The sequence below is a fragment of the Chelon labrosus genome, assembly GCF_963514085.1.
Source record: "Chelon labrosus genome assembly, chromosome: 17".
In the NCBI taxonomy this organism is placed as follows: domain Eukaryota; kingdom Metazoa; phylum Chordata; class Actinopteri; order Mugiliformes; family Mugilidae; genus Chelon; species Chelon labrosus.
The window spans coordinates 1153573-1176080 of record NC_140350.1 but is presented as its reverse complement, the minus strand read 5'-3'; the positions used below and the strand labels follow the sequence as shown (position 1 = coordinate 1176080).

Sequence of the window (22508 nt, the reverse complement as noted above, 5' to 3'; positions counted from 1 at the left end):
CTTAAGACTGGGGACACGCTTTTCGTGCTGGTGGATCATAACCAAGTTGTAAGTAGTGCTTCAGAATGCAAAAACAAAAAGGAGAAAAAGACATTAACAACGGCATATAAACTCAAACAGGCCATTTATCAGGAATCTAGGACCAGAAAGTCAGAAATTTAGGACCATAGCCCAAAAACCCCCAAAACAGAATTAAAAATGCCAAAAAAAAAGGACTCAATAGTGAGAAACCCCACTGTTTTTGTTGACCACTTCAAAAGTTTGTTTAGGCATGCTCGATGCGAGTGTTTCCAGGAGGCTGGTGGGAATGTTGCTCCATGTGGTGAGGATGTCTTCATAAAGGGCATCCGGAACTGACATCCGTTTTTTTGTAAACTTCCCTTGACATCCAACCCCAAACATTCTCAATGGGATTTAGACCAGGGGAACACGTAGTGATGATGTTCTCCTGGAAGAAGTCCTCGTTAGGTGGGCATTGTAAGCTGCAGTGTGAAAGACCCAGTCATAACTGTCCAGATGAGGGTCCTCAGCCAAGAGGGATGCCTGCTCATCTTGTCATAGCCAGCTGCCATTTGACGCCCCCTGCACAACCTGAAGCTCCATTGTTCCACTGAAGCCAGATCATCATGACACCTCCTCCACTGGGCCACATAGAAAACATCTCCTGTGGGAACACTGGAAGCTATTGGGACTGTAAATTGTTTCTAGTCAGAGTATAAAAGTTTCTTCCACCTTTCGAAGTCCCATGTTTGGTGTTCCCTTGCAAAGTCCAAGGAGCCAGGTTTGTGACGTGGGAGGGAACATGGCCTTTGAAGACTTTTTTTGTTCTTTAAGCCCTTCTCTCACAGATGCCGTCTTATGGTTACTGGGCTGTAGTCAGCATCAGTAAGGGCCTTCATTTGGGTCGAGGATCCGCCTGTGTCTCCATGGACAGCCCCTCGGATCCTCCAGCTCAGTGTAGGTGAAATGTTTTTAGGTCTACCACTTGATTTTTTTTATTTTTTTTTGTCCCATAGCCCTCAGGATCTTTTAAGAAATTTAAAATGACTGTTTTACTGCAGCCTCAGCAGTGATGGCACATTGCACGAAGCCTTTCTTGTGCAGGTCATTAATCCTGCCACTTTTAAAGACAGAAAGCATTTTTGCTTTTGCCACCAGGAGTTCATGACAGTGTAAATGACTGAAAAAAATGTCATGAAAGGCAGATTTTTGCACAGATTTGTCATTTTCAGTTAATTACCTACTCTATATTTTTTGTCTCTTGCTCCAGTTTCTTCTTTTTGCCAGATTTTTGCACACAATTACATTGTCAGCAACAAAGGTTACTTATTGCAATCTAGCTGAAATGATGGAAGTCCGGTTGCATTGTTTATACTTAAGGCACCAGATTTTGATGGAAATGTTTTTAAAACTTGTATATCGTGAGTCAGTCTTGATTCTCAGCAGCACATCAGGCGGATTCTGTGGATCTGATTCTACAGCATGAGAAGTTTGTTTATCCACATTTGATGAAACCATAGTGAACCACACTGTCTAAAGTTTTGGGGTATTTTGTGGCCAAGACACATCTTTGATCGTAGATAATGTTAGAAAAATGTTTTCAGTTTTGTGACTAGACAAATTCAAAGTTGAGAATATAGCATTAGTATTTGACTTAAATGCTCCATAACTGACCTGAGATGAGGATGGGACAGTAAAAGTAAAGTTATTTTTTAGAGCATTTTTCTGGCTGGTTAGAAGCAGGGGACCCTGAGGGCTGTGTAGTTATCATTTACTTTTAAAGGCTGATTTTGCAGTACAATCTTAGATCAGTCTTAAATAAAATAGCACACCATTGAGAACTGCATTTATTTCAAAATATGTAAGGTTGTACAGCAGCATTCAGTAGTTTCATGGAGAAAAATATTCTATTATCTTGACACTACGAAGTCCCAAAAGTCTTCAAACAAAGGAGCGCTTCATCAGAGACGGGGTGTACCGGATCTCATTGTAGCACCCCTCATCCTCTCCCTTCCTCTCACTCCACCTCCCATCCTGCCCAGTGCGGTGCAGCCACAGGACGAGCACCAGCAAAGCCAGCAGTACCAGGCTCATGAACAAGGTCAGCAGCACAGCCTGCAGTATTCCCGAGGAACTCTCAGGGACTGCAGAGAAAATCCAACTGTGGACATCACAAGGGTTTGATAAATAAATCCTGCTTGTGAAAGTGGGAAGAGAGGAACTTACTGGCGTAGATGGACAAGTTGACATAGCAGTTCTCTATTCCCAGCACGTTAGAGGCAGAGCAGCGATAGAGGCCGGATGTCTGAGATGACACGTTGACAATCTGGACTGACCCTGACAGATCCCCTGAGTTAGAGGAGGTACATTTACATCAATGGTACCGAACAAACAAAAGGAAAGACCAAAAATAGCTCTTCACACTTCATCCGTCTGCAGCATGTTATTGGAGACTAAGAATCAGCATATCTTTCCTGATGCTGCTTTGCTTTTAATCATTCTTCCTAAAATTGTATCTTGTGAATCCCCATATTTTTGGAAGTCCACCTTTAACAGTCTTCCAGATAATCATCTTAATTTCATTTCTAATGAATCCTGTCTGACTTTTGTTATATTGTCTTAAAAAAAGGGTCAACAAGGAGCGGTTAACTTTTCATATGAATTTTCTTATTGTAGATATCTTTCAGGCATCTTCACACATAATATACAGGAGAAGTGAGTGCATGTGTGTGTGGCACTGACCCTCCATGTTGACGGGAAGTGAGATTTCCTCTGGACTGACTTTATCCCAGTGGATCTCTGGCGTAGGGATGCCCTCGGCCACCGAGCAGGTGAGCCTGACACTTCCTCCTGTATCAATATCTCCATCCCACTGGCACGCAGGCAGTGATGGTGGAGCTTAAAAAAATAGATAGATAGATAAATTAATATGTTGAAGGACTTTTCTGTATGCAATTTGGATTATGGTGATTTAGATGGATCTGGAAGCAAAGCCGACTGGTCTTTGTATGTTTGTAATGTTAGATTAGCAGCAGCCCATGAGGAAGTTCCAGGAGACAAATCCTTTTTCTTTTCTTTTTTATTATTTAGCACTTTTTTTGGCAGGTAGCAGTGAGGAAAGATAAGAAGTAATGGGAAGATGAAGAGCAGATGACATGCAGCAAAAGTTGGCAGCCTGGAATCAAACCAGCACCACTGCAACCAGGACAACTGTCCCCTTTCACCTGATGTAAAATCATTGCCTCATGTCTTCCTCTTTATGTCAAATATAATAGAATGCTTCATATGTGGAAATCACACTAATCATACACAAAGTAGGCCAGATTACAACAATTTCGTATGTCTAATTGAAGAAAAAATGCAGCTATCCAAAGCTCAGGCATTACTGCTTCCATTTCCTGACCCTTTCCTGCAGTGCAATGTTTTGTTCATAATGACGTAGTAATGAGATTATCAATTTTTTTTACCAGATGATACATACAAGAGGCAGTGGCCCTGATGAACTCCATATCACACCATTAACTGACACAGGCATTACAAATATATGGCTTGCACTGCTCTGTTTTCTAACAATGCACATACTGTTCATAATCTCTTTCTTACATATAACATATTCCAATGTCAATTTCACATTTTCTTGCTATATATTGCAGATAATCTAGATAATAACAGTCAACGATGAACATACTTAATTCTGTCTTTTTAGACATAACTCCCACTGTCAGCCATGTACATACTGTCCACATTCTGTCAATACCTTGTAAATAACCTGGAAATACAGTAGGACAAAGCACCACTTAGCCCTAGTACTATCACGTCTGTACATACATACCTGCACTTCTGATTAGATGCTTGCTGTATTTAATTGGCTCTATACTTGTACTCTGCACAATGACAAACAAAACTGAATCCAATCTATCTTTTCAGACTAAAAAAAAGATGCCAGTAAATGCATCCCCAGTGTTTTAGTGATAAACAGCTGGCTAACTCTTGTGACACACTCACCCAGAACACTGAGCACCAGCTCTCCTATACCAGGATTAGCAGTCTCCGGTGGGTTGTTGACCATGCAATGGTAAATACCACCATCGGATACTCTTGTGTCATTCAGGATGATGTCTGCACTGGCTGGAATACCTGCAGGTGGTTTACATGGACAGAAAATATTTCGTTTGTCTTCAGTTTGAAGTTTCAGCAGAAAGGGGAAACATGGTTGCAGTACCTCTGAAAGCCACCCTGCCAGTTAGGGAAGGGTCTTCAACAACTTGCCCATGGTCGTACACAATCACCTGGAGGTGGAGTTGAAAATAAGCAAAAGACAATGTTTTTGAGGATATTGTGTTTTAGTGGCTCACACGCCTATAGTGTTATTGTGTTTTAGTAGCTCATACGCCTAGTGTTTACAAGGTTACAGTCTGACAAATGCTTCTGGAGATCCAAGACATACATGTGCTATCCCTCCTAGTCCAAATCAGTGAAATCTGTTATAGGGTGAACAGAAGGGTGGGCCCCTAGGACTGGTTGTAGTACTGTCAATGTACTATGGGAACTTTATAAGTTTAAGGAAGTGTAGGGTTGTCATTGCAAAATATGGCAAAAGTTAGCAATCTGGGGGCCCCCTTTGTCATTTTCTTCAAGGGGCCCCAAACTATTGCTTCATTTCCCTGTCCTGAGAACTCAGACCTGCATTGGTGTGTCTGGACTGGAGAAGGGAGCCATGGTCCAGATAATGTTGAGCCTGGAGAGGCGGGTGGAGGTAAAGAAGGAGCAGGGCAGGATGGCATAATCCCCTTGGACCACCTCCACAAACGATTCCCTCATGTTTACCCTGAGTGCAGCTGTGTGAATTAGCAAGGAAGGAGAGGATCAACAAAAATGAGACAGGTCTGTCACACAGCAACACACAGAGATAACCTTTCAGTTATGGTCTTAATGTTTTACTGCTGTTCTTTAACTTCACTAGTTTTTCTGTTGACGTGCATTCTGCACTGCTCCTCCCGCTCCCCCTTCATTACTGTAATAATGAATCTCAACCCCCTCCTCTCTGTCATCGACAGACCTTTGTGTGTGTGTGTGGGAATTCAGTGTGCATAGTAATTGTTAATTACACTTGACAGCTCTAAAGGTTGAGCCAAACAGATCACAGGGCAAATGGAACAAGAGCCCACTTCATTACGAAGCGTTTGTGAAAACACACTCAGTTCACAGCATTGTTTCTATGTAGATCACCAGTTTTACAAACGTCAGTCTCGTTTAAGAGTTTCAAATTAAGACTCAAAATGTCAAATATAAGCTTCACAGGATGTCACATTACATTTAGAGGCATGAGATTATTAAGAAACAGCACTAAATGCAAAATAAATGTCTATATCTTTTGTGTTTGATGGAGCTCATCTCATTGGGAAAAAATATGAGTTTTCAAGGAGGATCATCAAACATCTCTCCAGATGAAGTCCGAAGATACACTAAAATGATCAACTATACCGTATTGTTATTTCCTTAAATTCCTCAAAAAGCCCATGTAAAAAGTTGGCATAAAAAGAAAAGCAGCAGCAGTTCTTGTAGTGTTGCAGATCCCTCAAAGCACTAGCGGCTGTAGCTGTGTATATAATTACTAAGACTGTTCATCTTTGTCTCAATGTAGCGGAAAAGCAGACTCACCATTCTCCCAAGCGGTGAAACACACGCATATGGTCCAGAGCATCCATCTTCCAGAAGTACCCATAGCTGACAAGGAAGAGAGAGGCGACCTCTCTCTCTCCTGCATACCAGCTGGTGTCCAAAAAACTATGCATGCATGATTAATCTATTGAGCGATGCGACCGGTACCACCCTCTTCTATTTTCATTTGCATTTTATTCGTCTGCCACATTAGATCTGCACAGAGAAATTTTGTAGTTAAGTTCTCAGGTAAGTGGATGGATGGATGGATGGATGGATGGATGGATGGATGGATAGTTTATCCCGTGGGAAATTTGGTGTCCAGTAGCAACATAGAAACAGGAGGAATTACAGTCAGCAAAAAGGGTCAAAAAATAAAACTGAGGTATAGTGTATAAAGTCTGTATAAAATATTCAAGTATATATACAATAAAAACAGTATAAAAGTATATATAACAATATACATAAAAACTACACAAAGGTATATATAATGCACACGATATGTAGTAATATAGATATCGTGTACAGTATATAGTGAGATATAAAAGATATTTAAGTTATTTAATCATATAAATATATGATGCTGTGTAAAAAAAATATACAGTAGCAGTAATGACCACAGTTCAGTTGGTTCCTCACAGGGAGGTGTTGTAGAGTCGTGTGGCCTGAGGGAAAAACGACTCCCTCAACCTGTCAATGGAGCAGGACAGAGACAGCAGCCTGTCACTGAACGAGCTTCTCTCCCTGACTATGGTGTCGTGTAGAGGGTGGTGGACATTGTTCATGATGGATCAGATTTTGTTCAAGATTCTTGCATCTGCCACCAATGTCAGGGACTCCAGCTCTACCCCGACTACAGAGCCCACCTTCTGCATCAGTTTGTCTAGCCGTGAGGTTAGCCAAACATATCCTACTGTACAACAAAGCAATGCTGCCATTTCATGATGCATTGGTTTTGAATTTAAGATGATTGTGTTCACTTTCCACACATTATCATTTCTCACAATTGCTTTCATGTGATAAATTGACATATCCTTATAAATTCATCTACAGGGATTTCTATAATGTATTAATTACATACATTAATTAATTAATGTATTACTTATCAAGAAAATTATTGGCAAACATATTTTCATACTAACTGCTCCAATACCCATCTGGATTTAACATTTTACATGTTATGTGTTGCTGTCAATTTCAAATCTTCACAATTTGTACAAATGCGCACATTTTGGAAAATTGAGGATTATTTTTGACCATATTTTATGGACCAGTTAGTCAATTAATACAAAACGACCACAAGTTGAAAATGAATCTGAATAGTGAATGTGAGAATTTCATTCATTCAGGTTTATTCCAATCTGAAGCTTTTCGACTGAACTGAAATGGCTCCTATTTTGGGTGTTTTCCAAAATGTTGAACAGAACTGTCTTAGCATTTCTATACCAAGTCCTGCTGAAACTATACAGATCTGATGACAGAAGAAATTCATTAAAGAAATTCAAAAATGGCTTTTGTTACACACATTAAGGTTGGAAATGATTTCTCACATTTGCTTTTAAGTGACGAACTGACTAATCTATTGGTGGGCCAGTTATAAATGAATCTATAGCAGTTTCTATAATGGATTCAATAGTTACTTATGGGAAACCTCTTACACATATGGATATGGTGTTATACAATTTTTAAGTTGCTGTAAATGTAATATTCAGATTTTGGACAATGTTCAGAAAACTTGGGTTGTTTTAAAGGATATTTTTCACACAAATTAATAGAAATTAAAATTAATAGAATGAATGAAGATGATGAACTTGAATTTCAACATTAATTTCATGTACTTAAAGCTCTTAAGGTTTATTTAAAGTTCTTATTTTCCTTCAGTTTGAAGCTGGACTAAAAAGGCTTCTATCTGGGGAGTTTTCCATGATGGAGAACTCAGAACTAATTAAACATCTCTACATAACGTCATGCTAAAACTTTACAGATCGAATGAGAAATTGATAAATTAATTATGAAGTTGAAAGTCTCAAATTAGCTCTCTTAAAGATGACCCTTTCCACTGTACACTAAATTGAGGATTAAAAGCAGTGACAGATCTGAAGTTGTTGCTAATGCAGAAAAAGGTTAAAAGACAGGTTTTTGACAGTAGCAGCGAGTCATGTGGTGATAAAGATACCCTCCAGTTAGGGCCACCTATGGGCAAAACAAGTGATGCTTGCTGAATTTAAATAAAATTACATAAAATGTGTATTCAGGATTCATGTAAGCTGATCTACCTGTCAAGTGCACTACCAAATGTCACAATTGGTTGTGCATCAAAAACAATTAGTGTTTTTGATGGAATTAGTTCTAAAATCAAAAATAAAGTTGAAAGATGCAAAATTACAAAATAAAATAGAAAAAAGTTCTCTTAAAACTAGAGATTTTAAGAGAACAAGTGCAGATTGTTGGGTTGGTACGTGACCTTTTCAAGTTTTCAGACATGATCTTTAATTGTATCATCTCAGTGAGGCCTGTTTCTTCTTTTCTTTCTTATTTACTGTCCCACCTGCCTCTTTCAGTTAAACATGCTACTATGTTGATGTTACATGTGTAAATAAATTAAAAAAAAAAAAGGCTAAAATACTTCATACACATTTTGTATTTTTTCAGATCAAAATAAGGAGGTAGTCTGAACCTGTTTTCAGGAGGTGTGGATTCGTTTTAATTATGAGTGAATCCACAGTGACAGTTGACCGACATATTGGTAATACAAGGAGATACAGGGTCAGATCTTTAACCATATGGAGTGGAGCCCTAATAAAAGGGTGACGTGGGTCAGTAGTCTATCTGACTCCTAATTAAATACAAATTTAAACATTAAACAATGTTTAATTAGGGCTCTTACAGAAAGTGTGTTTAATACATGCCAAACCAAAAAACCTATGGCACACAGTTGACTTCTCCCAATTTATTCAAATAACATCCAGCACCAACTTTGTGCGTTTCAGCTGAGAAATACAGATTATCTTTCAGACTAGATAATAAAACATCCCTGGCAAAGAGAGAATTGGCAAAACCATTTACTACTTCCTCTAAGAGTCGTTATTGTCGTTACGGACTATAGTCATTAAATTATACGGTGGGGTCTCCTGAGGGTCAGCTCACCACAATATTCACAGTATATATACAGCACTGTGTTGATCCACAATGAAGAATATACACACTGAACCATCAACCTACAGAAAATACGCCAAGTAATTTAATTTTGTGGCCACGAAAAAGGACAGGCGTGAGTATATCTGGACTGTGCATCTCATCTCTTAAATTTAGTTTAACTCAAAAACCAACAAATAACAGTACTTCCTGTTGTCTTAATCACATAAAATCACAGATGAAAGTGTGTAGAAGTATACACACTCACACACAGTTTAGAGGATAAATGTGCCCGCTGGTTGGACACTACTCTTTGTAAAATGTTTTAGCCAGTCTCTGTTCTAGGGTAAATTATAGCTAATTCTGGTCTCTCATGAGATGGGGCCACAATAAATAGAATATGAGAGAAAGAAAGAAAGCGACAGTGAGACAGACGGGCAAGGGGAGTGAGTTCCGCCTTATCCTCTTCAGGGTAACTGGGAGTGACCTGGTTGCAGGCCAGCCAATCACAGGAGCATCCAGACCAGTTTAGACCAACCGGAATGCTTCAGTGAGAGGCCTCTGCCTGTTGCTGAAGTTTGACAGCAGTACAGTCCAATCACAAAAGCATGGTGACGGGTTTCTCCAGGAACTTGCGGAACTCTGCGAGCCACTGTGCGCCGACTGCCCCGTCCACTACCCTGTGGTCGCAACTCAGCGTAACCGACATCATGCTGGCTACGTCAAACCTACGAAACACAAATGCAAGTTGCATAAGATATTGATATTGAAAGATATTGTTTTAATACTGTTGCCATGACACTGACCCTTTCTCATTGTCAGCAGGCATCAGCCGTTTCTCTGAGCCTCCAACAGCGAGGATACAGGCCTGAGGAGGGTTGATGATTGCTGAGAAATTCTTGATGCCAAACATCCCTAAGTTAGAGATTGTGAATGTACCTCCCTTGGTGAAAAAAACAAAACAAAGAACATTTCAGTTTGTTAGTTCGCCCTTTAAATATATAGTCTGCATCCAACACGCATGAAACTGACAAACTACATACATTATAGCCACAGAATCAGAAAAGGTACCTGGAATTCATGAGGCTGCAGTTTGCCGTCCCTCGCTTTGACAGCAAGAGCCGACACATCAGAGCTGATTGCAGCCAGTCCTTTGGTGTGGGCATTGAACACTATCGGTGTGATGAGGCCGTTGGCAGTGCTTACTGCTACACTCACATCCACTACATGGTTCCTGGAAACATTAAAATAAGTCAATACTAACGACAGCACAGTCATCTGGACAATGTGAGGTTGTTTCTACAGTGAAAACAGTGGAGTAAACTGAACTTTGAGTGCCCTCTTCTGGCACAACTGTGAAGCTGTCAATATCCAACAATTATTATTTTGATCCAGCGACTCTGAAGTTTTTCTGTTTAAACCTCTCTTTGTCTTTCCTTTCTTCTAATGAATGAGTGAGCGATGCACTAAAGTCACATCATACTGAGCACTGGCTATGTTTATATGCGTTGAAGTAACAAATTCCTGGTTACTTAACCAGATTGGTGGTTACTTAAATGGGCAACTGAGTGGCTACAGCTCACTCATACCCCTCTCAGCACTGAAAACAGGAAAGACCTGAAATCATTTACATGTGTCTACATTCTGCTGTAAACTAGTAGAACTACTACTCAGTGTTGTACTCCTCCACCAGTAAGTCAAATTCAAGTTAAGAGTCACACTATATACTACATACAGAAGACCTTGTATTTAATAAAAGTGATGTTGGCCTTTGACCATTTGCTATGAAATGCAGTTTGGCCTTAATTCCAATAGAACACACCAAAAACATGAAACATGATTTGTGAGGTCACAGAGGCCTTTGACTAATCAGGTGTAAATTACGCTGATTAGTCAGTCCTTATATTTTGAATTTGCAAGTTCAGTTAAGGGCCAAAATGTGTTTTTTGAGGCTACTGACCTTTGGCTGTCAAAGACTAGTTCAAGTGCAACTAAAATGTGCAAATTTGAAACAGCGTCTCAAAGAAACATTTTCACAATTATGGGATGTTCTCCATCCCATAATTGTGAAAATGTTTCTTACGTAATGCTTTAAGAAGCTTTATGTGTCTTTTCTGAAAACTGTAATTCTGTTTGTGCCAGTGAAAACTTCCTCTTCTTCTCAAGTAACATTTATGTTACCTAGGAACTTTGCTTTGTCAATGTACACGATATCTATATACATAAAGCAGATAAGAAACCCGATTGTGTGTATACATGGCAGGGAAGATCTCTAGGATAGATCTTACTGGAGAAATTTCTATAGGCCTCTAGATTATGGTAATCAGTTTTTTTTTTTTTTTTTAATTACTGTTAAGAAATCAACTGGAGAAAACCAACTGTAACTTCTTTATTTGTAGTGCATTTGAACACACTCCTGTAAACATACGTAATTAAATTCAGATTTTAGACCCACCAAGTTAGAACAAGGAAATTCTGTACGGCAGTGATGTTTGCTGCTGAACAAAACAACATGCACTACACTTGTCTTGATTTGTGATGATGTGTTTTTACTCACTGGCGGATGACGGTCTCCATCCAGGAGGAGTTGCATTCAGGAACCTTGAGGCAGGATAGGGCACTGGCTTTGATGATGAAGTCATTCACACTAAGCTTGATATTCTGGGCTTTAACCTCCTGTAGAGAGGAGGTGAGGTTGTTTATGAAACAAATATCTCAAAGAAAGAACAGAACAAAGAAAGTTTCCTTTCTTTTATTTGGTTACATTTACAAGCACAAACTCACTTCATTGAGCTCTTTCCGAAGCTCAAGTACTTGGTCCATGTTGACGTCTACAGACAGATAATAGTGGGGGATGGTTTGCTTGGACTGCATTAACCTCTGAGCGATGACCTGCAGGGGAGACAAATATATGCACTTCAGCTTTGATCCATAGGCCATCATGGAGACAAAAAAAGCGTGTTAGACATGGTTGTTTTAATAAATACAGTGCTTGTCTTCAGGGCAAAATGTGGAAGTGCAGATCAGAGATAACGGAGTTACACTGTATAAACTCATCAGGACGTTTGCCTCAAACGTGAACACAACAGCAGCGCTCACCCTGCACAAAAGGGGTGTGTCATGAATTCTACCAGACAGCTGGCAGGAGTTTAAGCAGGAGAAGAAATCACTGTGGACAAAATTAACAAAAGTCTTGCATGGACTCTTACCTTGCGGATGTTACTGATAGGGATGTCTGTGAAAGTGCCAGCTGGTACAGTAGAAGCTGCAGCATGGGTGGGAGCAGCTGGAGTGGGAGCAGCAGCTACAGCCTGTAAATAGAATGGTAAATGGTAAATGGCCTTGCTTTTATATAGTGCTTTTCTACCTATTGGTACTCAAAGCGCTTTACAGTCAGAGACACATCTACCCATTCACTCACACAAGCACTCACACATTCACACACCAGTGCCACGCACTGGGAGCAACTGGGGGTTCAGTGTCTTGCTCAAGGACACTTCGACATGTGGCACATTCCAGGGATCGAACCGCTAACACTCTGGTTCGAGGACAACCCGCTCTACCTACTGAGCCACAGCCGCCCCAAATAGAAGTGATTTTATTTGCATCAAGTCAAATTACAGTAAAAAGAATTAGGAATATATAGTTCAATATATACACCGCCAACACTGAAATTTGAGGTTTGGACAAAAAGAGCAAAAATTATTATTTGTCAATAGATGGATCAAACATCTTAAGCCCAAATGAGCTCAACAAGTAACAGATTAAAAGTAATATGTGTAAAAATGAAAAAACTGTTCATGAATGACTTGGTTATTAGTATCAGTTAAACAAACTATCATACAGTTGAGTCTATTCAAAAGAGCATATTAAATAATCAGTAATAAAAAAAGGAAGTTGTTGGATAGGATTCAGTAGTGCTGAATGTCTATTTCTACTTCTGACTTACAGGTGCAGTCTGCGGGGGAACAAAGCTCTCAATATCTTTCCGGGTGATGCGTCCATCAGGCCCAGAGCCTGAACAGAGTAAACATGAACAAATACAAATACTAGAAATACACAATGTTCTCACAAAGTGCAACTTAGTCTCATGCTTTGGGTTACCTACCGCTGACCTGTGTCAGGTCAATTCCTTTTTCAGCAGCAAGTTTCTTGGCTAGTGGGCTGGCGAACACACGACCCTTCCTAGGTGCTGCTGGGGCAGGACTGGGTGTTGCAGCAGTTGGAGCAGCAGCCTACAACAGACACATAAAACACTCTTAAGCTACATTAAAACTAAATTTAGAGGTTTCTGGGAGTATGTGAAAACAATATTTCCTTATATTGGAAAATATGTCTAACCGGAGAAGGAGGTGGTGAAGGAGGTGGTGTGGAAACATCTACCACTCCAGTCTCTACATAATCCTTGAAGGCGGAAATGTCACCTTCCTTCTCTACAATAATGCAGAGTGGTGCTCCCAAGGGAACGTCTCGGGTTCCCTCTGTCACCAGGATTTTAGCCAAATATCCTTCCTCTTGCACTTCAAAGCCTGCACATGAAAACCAGGAAGGAAACATGGTGAGATTTTCCTGTCATGTGGTAAATTATCATAAAAACAGAGAAGAAAATTAAGTCTGAACAAAAGACAAAATAGCTTGATTACAAAACACTGATTATATAGTTTTATAGTTAATACTCCAGGTGTTCAAGGTGCTAGTTTGTTTGATTTACCGATAGTGGCCTTGTCAGTTTCAATCTCAGCGAGGAGATCTCCTTCACTCAGCTTCTCTCCGACCTTCTTCTCCCAGCGCTGCACTGTTCCCATTGTCATGGTGGGGGAGAGGGCAGGAAGTGCAATCTGTAACACATACATCGAGATGGCATCTCTGCAGTTTTCAGTCCGACCAATTGCTTTGGAAAACTTGTGATGAACCCAGTCAAGGCTCCACAACAATTGAGTTCTGCAGAACACCTTAAGGGGCCTAATGATGTTCCAGCAATATCCAAGAGACATTCAATGTCTATTTGATTAAATGATGAAATTAGCTTAAACCTGGTGTTGTAGTACTCAAGACCGGTCTTGGTCTCCAGACCGCATTTTCAAGGTCTTGGTCTTGTCTCGGAATCGACTGCATTTTTACTCTGCCTTATCTCCGTCTCGGTTGAGCTGGACTCGGGATTTTTTGTCAAGACCAGTTGAGACCATATGATTTTTTTTTTTTTTTTAAACAGCAAGTGTGTGAAATTCTCGAAATTAAAATGTAACCAATAAAGTCTTTTCATTTTGAAAGTGTTGACGCTACCACCCGGCTGCCAAAGAGGGGAGAAGAAGAGGGAGAAAGGATGGCGCCGGCTCTGGCAGAGATGTCTTTGAAATCATCAATCATTCGTTTTCTTTTATTCAAACCACAAAGAGTTTATCTGTAAGGTAACTGGGCAGAAGAAGCACTCCGCACAGTGTAACATTTGTAAAGTGACTTTCACTGAGACGGCTGAGACGACATTGAACTTCTTCCATCAACTGGAATGAAAACATAAGGAAAAGTATGTGTAGCACTAAAGGCAACATTAGTGTAGTCGCTAATTAGCTTGATGTCCCCTGCTGTGTTTTTTTTCTTACCATTGGAAAAGCTTTAACACGGCAAACAATTTGACAGTGGACTTACTAGCTAGCCCACTTACTTTCTCAGTAGCTCAGAAGTTAGTAGCCCTCTGGCACTCCTTCACTTGATGTTACACATAAGAATAACAAAAATGTGCCTCCACTTTAAGAGTTTCATTATTAAATAATATACTTCTTCACCTGTTAATAAACATAAAAAGTACTGTTACTTGAACGGTGATAATTTGGATTTTGAATACACACAGATTATTTACCCAGTCAAGACAGCACAATGTGCTTTTGCTCTGTTTTGAGAGTCACAAGCTCCTGTCACTCAACAAATCTATAGGCCTATGTGTGTGTATAACCATCTGAAAAACTTGGTTATACCCAGGGCTCTCAAGTTATGAACTTAGCTTGGAGTGACATTTTTGTTTTGTTTTGTTTGTTTTTTGACAGGGGTGAGGGTTAAGTGTGTTTGATTGGCCAGTTGCCCTTACCAACAGTTTAAAATAAATGTATTTTTCAATATGACAAATAGACTAATGCTTCCGTTTATTCAGTTGGTCTCGCCCCTCCTCGAGCTTGGTCTTGACTCTGTCTTGCCCCCTCAAAGTCTTGGTCTTGGTATGCTCTGGTCTTGATCTTGAGTCGGTCTCGGATTAGGTGGTTTTGACTACAACACTAGTGTAAACCGACTCCACATTAGACTCTACACTCCTGCTCTTTTACTACTCCACACCTGATTGTAGTTTGTTTATGTAAAAGCATGCCTACCTTCATGTGTGGGGGGTAAGAGCTGCCTGGGGCTGCAGGAGGAGGAGCAGCAGCAGGAGGAGGCGCAGAGGCAGCAGCTGAAGGGGTGGCACCAGCTGCTTTGATTGAGTCCAAAGTTACGTTTTTAAAGGCTGGGATTAGGTCAGGGCTGCAGGAGAAAAGATACACACAGATCTTAGAAGTAACTGTATACTTCATCTGACATGATTTATAGTCCTTCCAACAGTGTCACACTAAGCCAGACATGTTATTAAACATGAATGTCACCAACAGACACTAACTTGTCCACTGTGATGCAGATTACTGATCCAATGTTGACATCTCTGGTTCCTTCAGGAACAAGAATCTTTGCCAGATAGCACTCCTCCAGCATCTCAAAACCCACAGTAGCCTTGTCCGTCTCTACCTACAAATACAGAGAAAACATTTAAATCCTATTGTGATGATTTTATGAAGTTATATGAGAACACAAACGTCTTCAAACCTCAGCTATAAGTTCACCCTCGTTGATTTTCTCTCCCTCCTTTTTCTCCCAGCGAGCGATTGTTCCCGTCTGCATGGTGGGTGACAGCGCGGGAAGCTCCACCTGATAAGCAGAAAGTGACACTTTTGACCTAGTGAATTCATGCCCGCCACAAGATTATTGCCACATTCCCATATCCTCATTGGGGCACTGAAAATACTGCCATGTCATGTGCTGTAGCCACAGTTGATAAATCAACATCACCTCATCCCATTGCTCAACAAATCTCCATAATACTTTACATCTTACATGTATTCCTGAATTTATCAGAAATAAAAACTGAGATTATTGTAAGTAAACTTCATGAAGAACTGGAAAGCTGCACATACAGGATTACAACAGGGCTGGCAAAATAATGTGTTGACACAACACAATTCAACACTACTACAAACGACAGCCTCCAAAGTGAAAACACAGCTGATTTAACAGTTGTCTTGGGTAATTAAAACAAATGCTGAATACCACAACCTTCAATCAGCTAAGATTTAAATCAGGGCTGTTATATTAGAATGAATTAGTTTTCACTAGCTAACTACTAACTTAAGTGTGCATGCAGTAATATAAATATACCACTTAAACTGTATGTTTAGGCTAGTATAAATACAAAACCTGCTCAGAAGTAAGTATTCAGAATAGAAATGGGCCACAGCACTAGTCAAGTCAACTAAAGAAATAACTCCTGAGCCATGATATAATGAGACAGGAGAAAAACATCTGGAGCTAGTCCATAGTCACCAAATAATAGGAAAGATTCAGATGACAGCAATCACAGTGACTGTACTGGGACATGGGGCAACTTCTGATATCCAGCTGGATATATATTTCATGTTAACTAGTTTTACAAAGCCTGAGCTCTGAAATCCAGCTAAGAAACACAGTATCTACAGCAGTCTTTTTAAAGCTATGGTTTAACCTCTAGTGGCGTGAGAGCTCTGTGATAGACCAAGAACCTTCTGTCTCCTGCTAGCTAGGGAGGTCATGCTAGCTATAAAATCGGTGCTATAGCAACATGAAGCCCGGTCGGGTACTGTTACCTTCTGGTGCGGAGGCAGACTGTAGAATCGCTTGGTTTGACACCCAGCTGCTAGCTGGGGACACCGCAGCAGAGTGGCTCTGTGGCTGAAGCCTGAGCTCAGAGACACGGCCCCGGACGCCGCTCCGCACTTAAACCGTCTCAAACTGCCGGTTCTGGGCACGAAGCGGGAGCCGAGCGCAGAGGGCCTGGCCGGGAGGGCGCGTTGACAGGGGAGCCCGGCGGACGGCCTGAGCCGCAGGATTAGACGAATCATTTCGCAGCGGTAGAAAGACTATACAGAGCTGATAAATACTGTGTTTATCTTACAGCCACATCAGACATACGCCGGAACCGAACGTCTCTGTTCCCTGAAAACCTGCCCGTACTCCTCACTTTCTAATGACCTCGTCTAGTCCAAAACACAACGATTTACGGCTCTCCTCCTTGTCCTGCCGTCGAGTCTAAGGAGGTGTCGTAAATGGTGACGATTCAAATTACAATTAGCGATTACCAAATAAACACGACTACTATGAATTAAACTAAACACCTGAACAAACCAAAAGAAATGAAAGATAATAACTGTCCAACCCTCTTGTTTCAAATGAGAAAGTCAAGAACAGAAGTTATACTTTACTGCAATTACATCAATAACCACATGGTGGTAGTAAATATTTAGCTGTTGAATATTCATGTAAAGTCTGTAACACACACTCACAGTAACGCTGTATAATGATTACAGTTGCCTGGCACACACTAAAAAGTCTATGCTACCATTTCTTTAACTACGTCTAATTATAACTGTTCTCTCATTTCCCAGTAATTACCCGCAGAAAAAGGCTAGACCTGCACAAATTAGTCAATTAATAGTCGATCAAAAGACAAATCTGTATCCATTTGAATAAGGTAGCAGTAATAAATGCCAAGTTATCTAATTCTTAAATATTTGCAGATCTCCTTCATCTTTTGTAGATGTTATCTTCTTGAGTTGTTAGCTGGTTATTTTGTGGAGTTCGACTGACCAGCATTTGTAGCATTACAATGGGGGCGTTTTTTGGTGTTTACTTGTGGAAACAATTACGAATATGAATATTCATATTCGTAATTTGCTAGTCTGTTTTAGAAGAGTCAACTATTGGCATGCATTAAGCAGAGAAAACATCTAAGGAGATTGCAGAAACTACTAAAATTGGGTTAAGAACTCTCCAACGCATTATTAAAAACTGGAAGGATAGTGGGGAACCATCGCATCAGGGTAAGAAGAGAGGCCAGGCCCGGACTGGCTAATCGGGAGGACCGGGACAATTCCCGGTGGGCCGGTGTTCAATTATTTATTAATTTATTTATTTATTTATTTTGGGCCTGTCTTCAGTCATGGCACTGAGTGGCTATCACGTCTATGCTGTTACCGCTGTCGCTGGGCCGTCTCCACTTGCAGCTCTTTTCTTTTTCTTTTTTTGTAGACGCAGCCTGACGTAACACGTCCGTGCACGCCGCACACTGTCAGTGGTGTTTGAAGCCTGGCTCCAGCCCCAGAAGTGCAAGAGTGTTTGCAAAATGGAAAATAAAAATAGCAAGGGTGGCGCAGAAAAAGCGAGAATTAAAAAGAGAAAAGCACTGGAGACAGATGCAGCCAAATGTGCAAAAATCTGCAGCTTTTTCAATAAAACGTGCTCGCGGTCTGAAACGACCAATGAAGATGATGAAACGGGTAAGACAAGATGTTGAACAAAATGCAACTTTACCTGCACCGTTCAAGTTAATTAATTAGCCTATCAAGTCTATGAATTGCGTGGCGTTGTAATAGCCTGTCTAACCTAACGTTACATAATTTAAATAATAGTATGATGCGACGCCACATATACTGGCCACAAACTTTGTCTTGTAGCACCTCAGATGCAAGATGCATCACCAAGCACCAGCCATGAGCCCACAGGTCCAGAGTGTGCAGGTAGGATTGCTCATTAAGTGAATATTATTAGTATTAATATAATTAAGAGTATGGTGTAGACCTGCTCCATATGATAAATGCCCTGAGATAATAGATGATGATAGATGATTCAGCACTACAATAATGAAACTGACTTGAATTTTTGACTTGAAAAAGGGGAGATTTGTGTTGAGATTTATGACCATTTTTATGATTTAGTGTCAGAGGCAGAGCCAGGAGCCAGTGGTGAGGTAGAAACAGGTGAGCTAGTGTGTGAACAAGCAAGAATCAGTTCCAATAAAACCACTTTCTATGCCCAAATGAGAGTAGTGGCCCGTTATACTTTTTATCATTAGTAATAGTAAAGTAATACGGAATAAGCCTGCCTATTTTGCCATTGAACAAAATCTTAATTGGTTTAGTCAAAAGTTTTGACTGAACCAATTACATTATTTTAATGTAATAGGTCGTGATCTAAAGTGGGCTGGTCTGAGGCATGAAACTCCAGGGCTGAAAATGAGTCCCACTCCGGCCCTGAGAGAGGCAGATGATGTGATGCACCCATCATGCCTAGTGCCTGCTGTACAAGCCTGTGGGGGTACTGCTATGATCTGGGGCAGTGGCGGTTCTACATTGAATTACGCCCCGGGCGAGACCACCTCCGGAAATTGTGGCCCCCTCCATTATTTAAGTTGCCCATCCCTGATATAGAGGAAAAGAAAAAACACAATTTCTTGTAGAGATAAACTGAGGTAGTCAGGTAGCTGGTAACTTAACTTCATTATGAGAAACTAACATTTTCAATGTTGTATTACACAATGTAAAAATGTAAACTGTGAACATACTCTCACATTAGCAATATTGTCAAACAATTAAGTCAAATATTATATATAAATATATAAACAAATAGTACCAAAACAAATCTCTTGAAAATAAATTAACCCCTTCAGACCCGCATTTTTTCTGCTAGGCAAAAAAAATTTTGTCCAACTTATTTTAATTCCTCTCTAACATAGAAACAAAGGGAATTTTTTATTTTTTTGCCAACTCATGTTTTGGACTAGAGGCGCACAAAATGTCATAAAAACTTAAGAAAAACATACACATAGTAATTCATCAGGTATGACCCTAAACAACTGGATGTCTGCATATTTGTGAGTCTGTGTACAGGTGTGAACATGCACATGAAATTGATAGATTAATCTGTTTTTATATTAAAAATTGTGATGTCCCTTTAAAGCTTGTACCTAATTACAAAGTTGTCACTTTAAAGTTTTCTGCATTAATTTACACATTGGACTAGTTAAAGAAATAAAACTAAGATAAATGATCCACTGCCACAATAGTCTAAATTAATAAACACAATGCCTTATATTTATAAATCACTTAAAAAAAAACAGACCTTTAAAATATTGATTTAAATTATAAAACAGTAGCACACTTCTAATTAGAGGCATATAAAACACACACTAAACTTTGTAAATGAATCCTAGGTAATGCTAAAATAATGTTAAGTGTCAAATATCTAAGAGACAACTTCCACTGAAAACTGACAGAGCAGACTACAACAACATGCCCTCCCTCCCTGTAGTAATAATAATACTAATAATAAATCCCATTTATTATTGGCTGGAGTCAGTCAGTCATTCCATGTCAGGACAGAGTGTCCATTCACATGGGACATATTCATTTTATATTAGCCAACTAAACACCTCCAGAAATCCACTACCATCTCCTTGGTTTTAGCTGTATTGATCTGAAGGTGGTTCGCTCTGTACCACGAGACAACAAAGTTGTTCACCAGATTCATGTACTCCTGCTCTTGTCTATCCCTTACACACCCCACAATTTCAGTGTCATCTGAGAACATCTGCATGTGACATGATTCTGTGTTGTAGACCGAGCCTCCTTAGCTATCCGCTCACCAGAGTCAAAGTGATGGTGATGGTGTTGGTGTGAGGGGTGGGTACAAGGCACTTTTCTGCAGCAGTGACAGTGGAAGGTGATGGTGAGGCGCTATTATGTCTAGTGTTGCTAGAGGGGAGGCATGGGGGGAGCAGCTATCTGAGCCAAAGCAGAAGAAGCAGTAGAGGGGGCAGGGCGGTCGAACCTGTTAAAAAAGTAATTGAACTGGCTGGATTCCCCCCACACCCTCCACGGTGCTCTTCTTCTTGTAACTCAGCCAGTGATTGTCTTCATGCTGTGCCACAACTCTTTAGCGCAGCCATCCTTCAACTTTCTCTCCACCTTAGATCTGTATTTTTCCTTCACCTCTTTCAGCTGGACCTTGAGTTCCTGCTGCACCTGCTTCAGCTCCTCCTGGTCACCGTCCTTAAAAGCCATCTTCTCCTGGTTAAGAAGGGCCTTGGTGTTGCTTGTGATCCATGGCTTATTGGTGGTAAAGCTGCGCACAATTCTGGTGGAAACAACAACATACATACAGAAGTTGATGTAGTCAGTGGTGCATCCAGTGATCCCCTGTTAGTAAGCAACCTGCAGAACTTCCCAGTCAGCTGACTGGAAGCAGTTCTTCAGAGCTGCCTCTGCCTCTGGTGACCATTTTCCGATTTTTTGGTGATGGGTTGCCTTGCAACCAGCGGCTTGTAGTGAGGCCGGAGCAGGAGCAGATTGTGATCTTATTTCCCCAGCGGTGGTAAAGTTGTAACCTTGTATGCATCCTTCACATTTGCATTTTGAAGGTCAATTGTCCTATTTGCCCTGGTAAGACAATCCACATAATGGACGAAAGCAGAGTCTTCAAAGGAGGGTTCTTTGTCCCTCAGGTGTAGGTGGATTGCTGAATCATTTCCTGATGAGCTGACTCTCCTGTGTTGAGCCATACGTTTGTGGATGGGTTGTTTCGTTTCCCCAGTGTACAAACCTGTACATTACACCCTGCATTGAATAGCATAAACTATATTGCTCTGTTTTTGTCTCGATGTTTTGTCTTTGGGGTGAGGCAGACACTCTCTCTATTTTTAAGGTCAGGCTTAAGACTTTCCTTTTTGATCAAGCTTATAGTTAGGGCTGGACTAAACCATCCCTTAGTTATGCTGCTATAGGCCTAGGCTGCTGGGGGACGATGCACCAAACACATGTCCTCCTTCTTTCTTCTCTCTCCTCTCTCGCATCCTCCACTTTCTTTTCTCTGGCACAGAGCTCTTGCCCTCGAATTTCCTATCTACTACTAGTCATGCAATTCTGTGCTATTACTATGTAGAATGTTTACTGCTGTGTCCCCCCCCCCCCCTTCCCCCCTCTTCTTGTGAGTATCTCTGGCCTGGAGTTGTGTGTTTCCTGTAGAGCTCCATACTACATCTGTTGTCGTGGTCTCATCAGCCTGCCCAGTCTTCATGGAATCCTGCAGTTATCCACTCCTACCTGAATGAACAATTCTCCAACCTGCCTATGATTCCTCTTACATTTTCAAACTGTCATGTAACATCATCAGTTTGTATCATAAGATTCCACATGTACGCTTTAGTCAGATATGTGTATCTATGACAGATGTATGTTTATCTTGCTGTTCTCTTCTCTCTTTCTTCTGTCTGTACCCGGCTGGCCTTAGGCAGATGGGTCCCTCCATATGAGCTGGGTTCTGCTCGAGGTTTCTTCCTGTTAAAGGGAGTTTTTCCTTGCCACCGTTGCCTTCAGGCTTGCTCTGGGAGTTTCAGGCCGGGTTTTTGTAAAGCGTCTTGAGACGATTTGTATTGTTATTGACGCTATATAAATAAAAAAAATAGAAAAAAAAAAAATAATAATAATAATTTGAAAATTGAACAGGTTTCTGTCGAAGAGTATTACCGGATTTGAAGTAAACTGGACTGCAGTGTTTCCTGAAAAATTCTCCTGAGTTTTTATGATACACCAGCGACATAGTGGATGGCA

At 40.6% G+C, this 22508-nt stretch overlaps 2 protein-coding genes across 2 annotated transcripts; both read right to left on the bottom strand.

Annotated features, from left to right (window-relative positions):
- Positions 1-1373: 1373 nt before the first annotated feature.
- Positions 1374-5802, bottom strand: LOC311502247 (immunoglobulin superfamily member 11). Its single transcript, XM_084564383.1, has 7 exons — positions 5662-5802; positions 4684-4838; positions 4223-4289; positions 4006-4137; positions 2743-2898; positions 2227-2349; positions 1374-2144 (listed from the first exon to the last, which is right to left on the bottom strand). The coding sequence occupies exons 1-7, from the start codon at positions 5765-5767 to the stop codon at positions 1942-1944; spliced, it is 942 nt and encodes a 313-aa protein (XP_084420509.1). The 5' UTR covers positions 5768-5802; the 3' UTR covers positions 1374-1941.
- Positions 5803-8169: 2367 nt separating this feature from the next.
- dlat (dihydrolipoamide S-acetyltransferase (E2 component of pyruvate dehydrogenase complex)) lies at positions 8170-17466 on the bottom strand. Its single transcript, XM_084564750.1, has 14 exons — positions 16713-17466; positions 15640-15741; positions 15437-15561; positions 15156-15303; positions 13508-13634; positions 13138-13325; positions 12905-13031; positions 12746-12813; positions 12006-12107; positions 11581-11688; positions 11354-11472; positions 9868-10030; positions 9603-9739; positions 8170-9524 (listed from the first exon to the last, which is right to left on the bottom strand). Exons 1-14 carry the CDS (start codon positions 16965-16967, stop codon positions 9395-9397), a joined length of 1899 nt encoding a protein of 632 aa, XP_084420876.1. The 5' UTR covers positions 16968-17466; the 3' UTR covers positions 8170-9394.
- Between the last annotated feature and the right edge of the window lie 5042 nt (positions 17467-22508).

Excerpts from the sequence above, each read along its gene's own strand:
- LOC311502247 (XM_084564383.1), bottom strand. The coding sequence starts at position 5,767 with ATGCAGGAGAGAGAGAGGTCGCCTCTCTCTTCCTTGTCAGCTATGGGT. Across the intron at positions 4,839-5,661 it reads TTTCACCGCTTGGGAGAATG|CTGCACTCAGGGTAAACATG; the intron begins GTGAGTCTGCTT and ends TAATTCACACAG. Across the intron at positions 4,138-4,222 it reads TGGCAGGGTGGCTTTCAGAG|GTATTCCAGCCAGTGCAGAC; the intron begins GTACTGCAACCA and ends AACCACCTGCAG.
- dlat (XM_084564750.1), bottom strand. The coding sequence starts at position 16,967 with ATGATTCGTCTAATCCTGCGGCTCAGGCCGTCCGCCGGGCTCCCCTGT. Across the intron at positions 15,742-16,712 it reads GTCTGCCTCCGCACCAGAAG|GTGGAGCTTCCCGCGCTGTC; the intron begins GTAACAGTACCC and ends TCTGCTTATCAG. Across the intron at positions 13,032-13,137 it reads CTTCACCACCTCCTTCTCCG|GCTGCTGCTCCAACTGCTGC; the intron begins GTTAGACATATT and ends TGTCTGTTGTAG.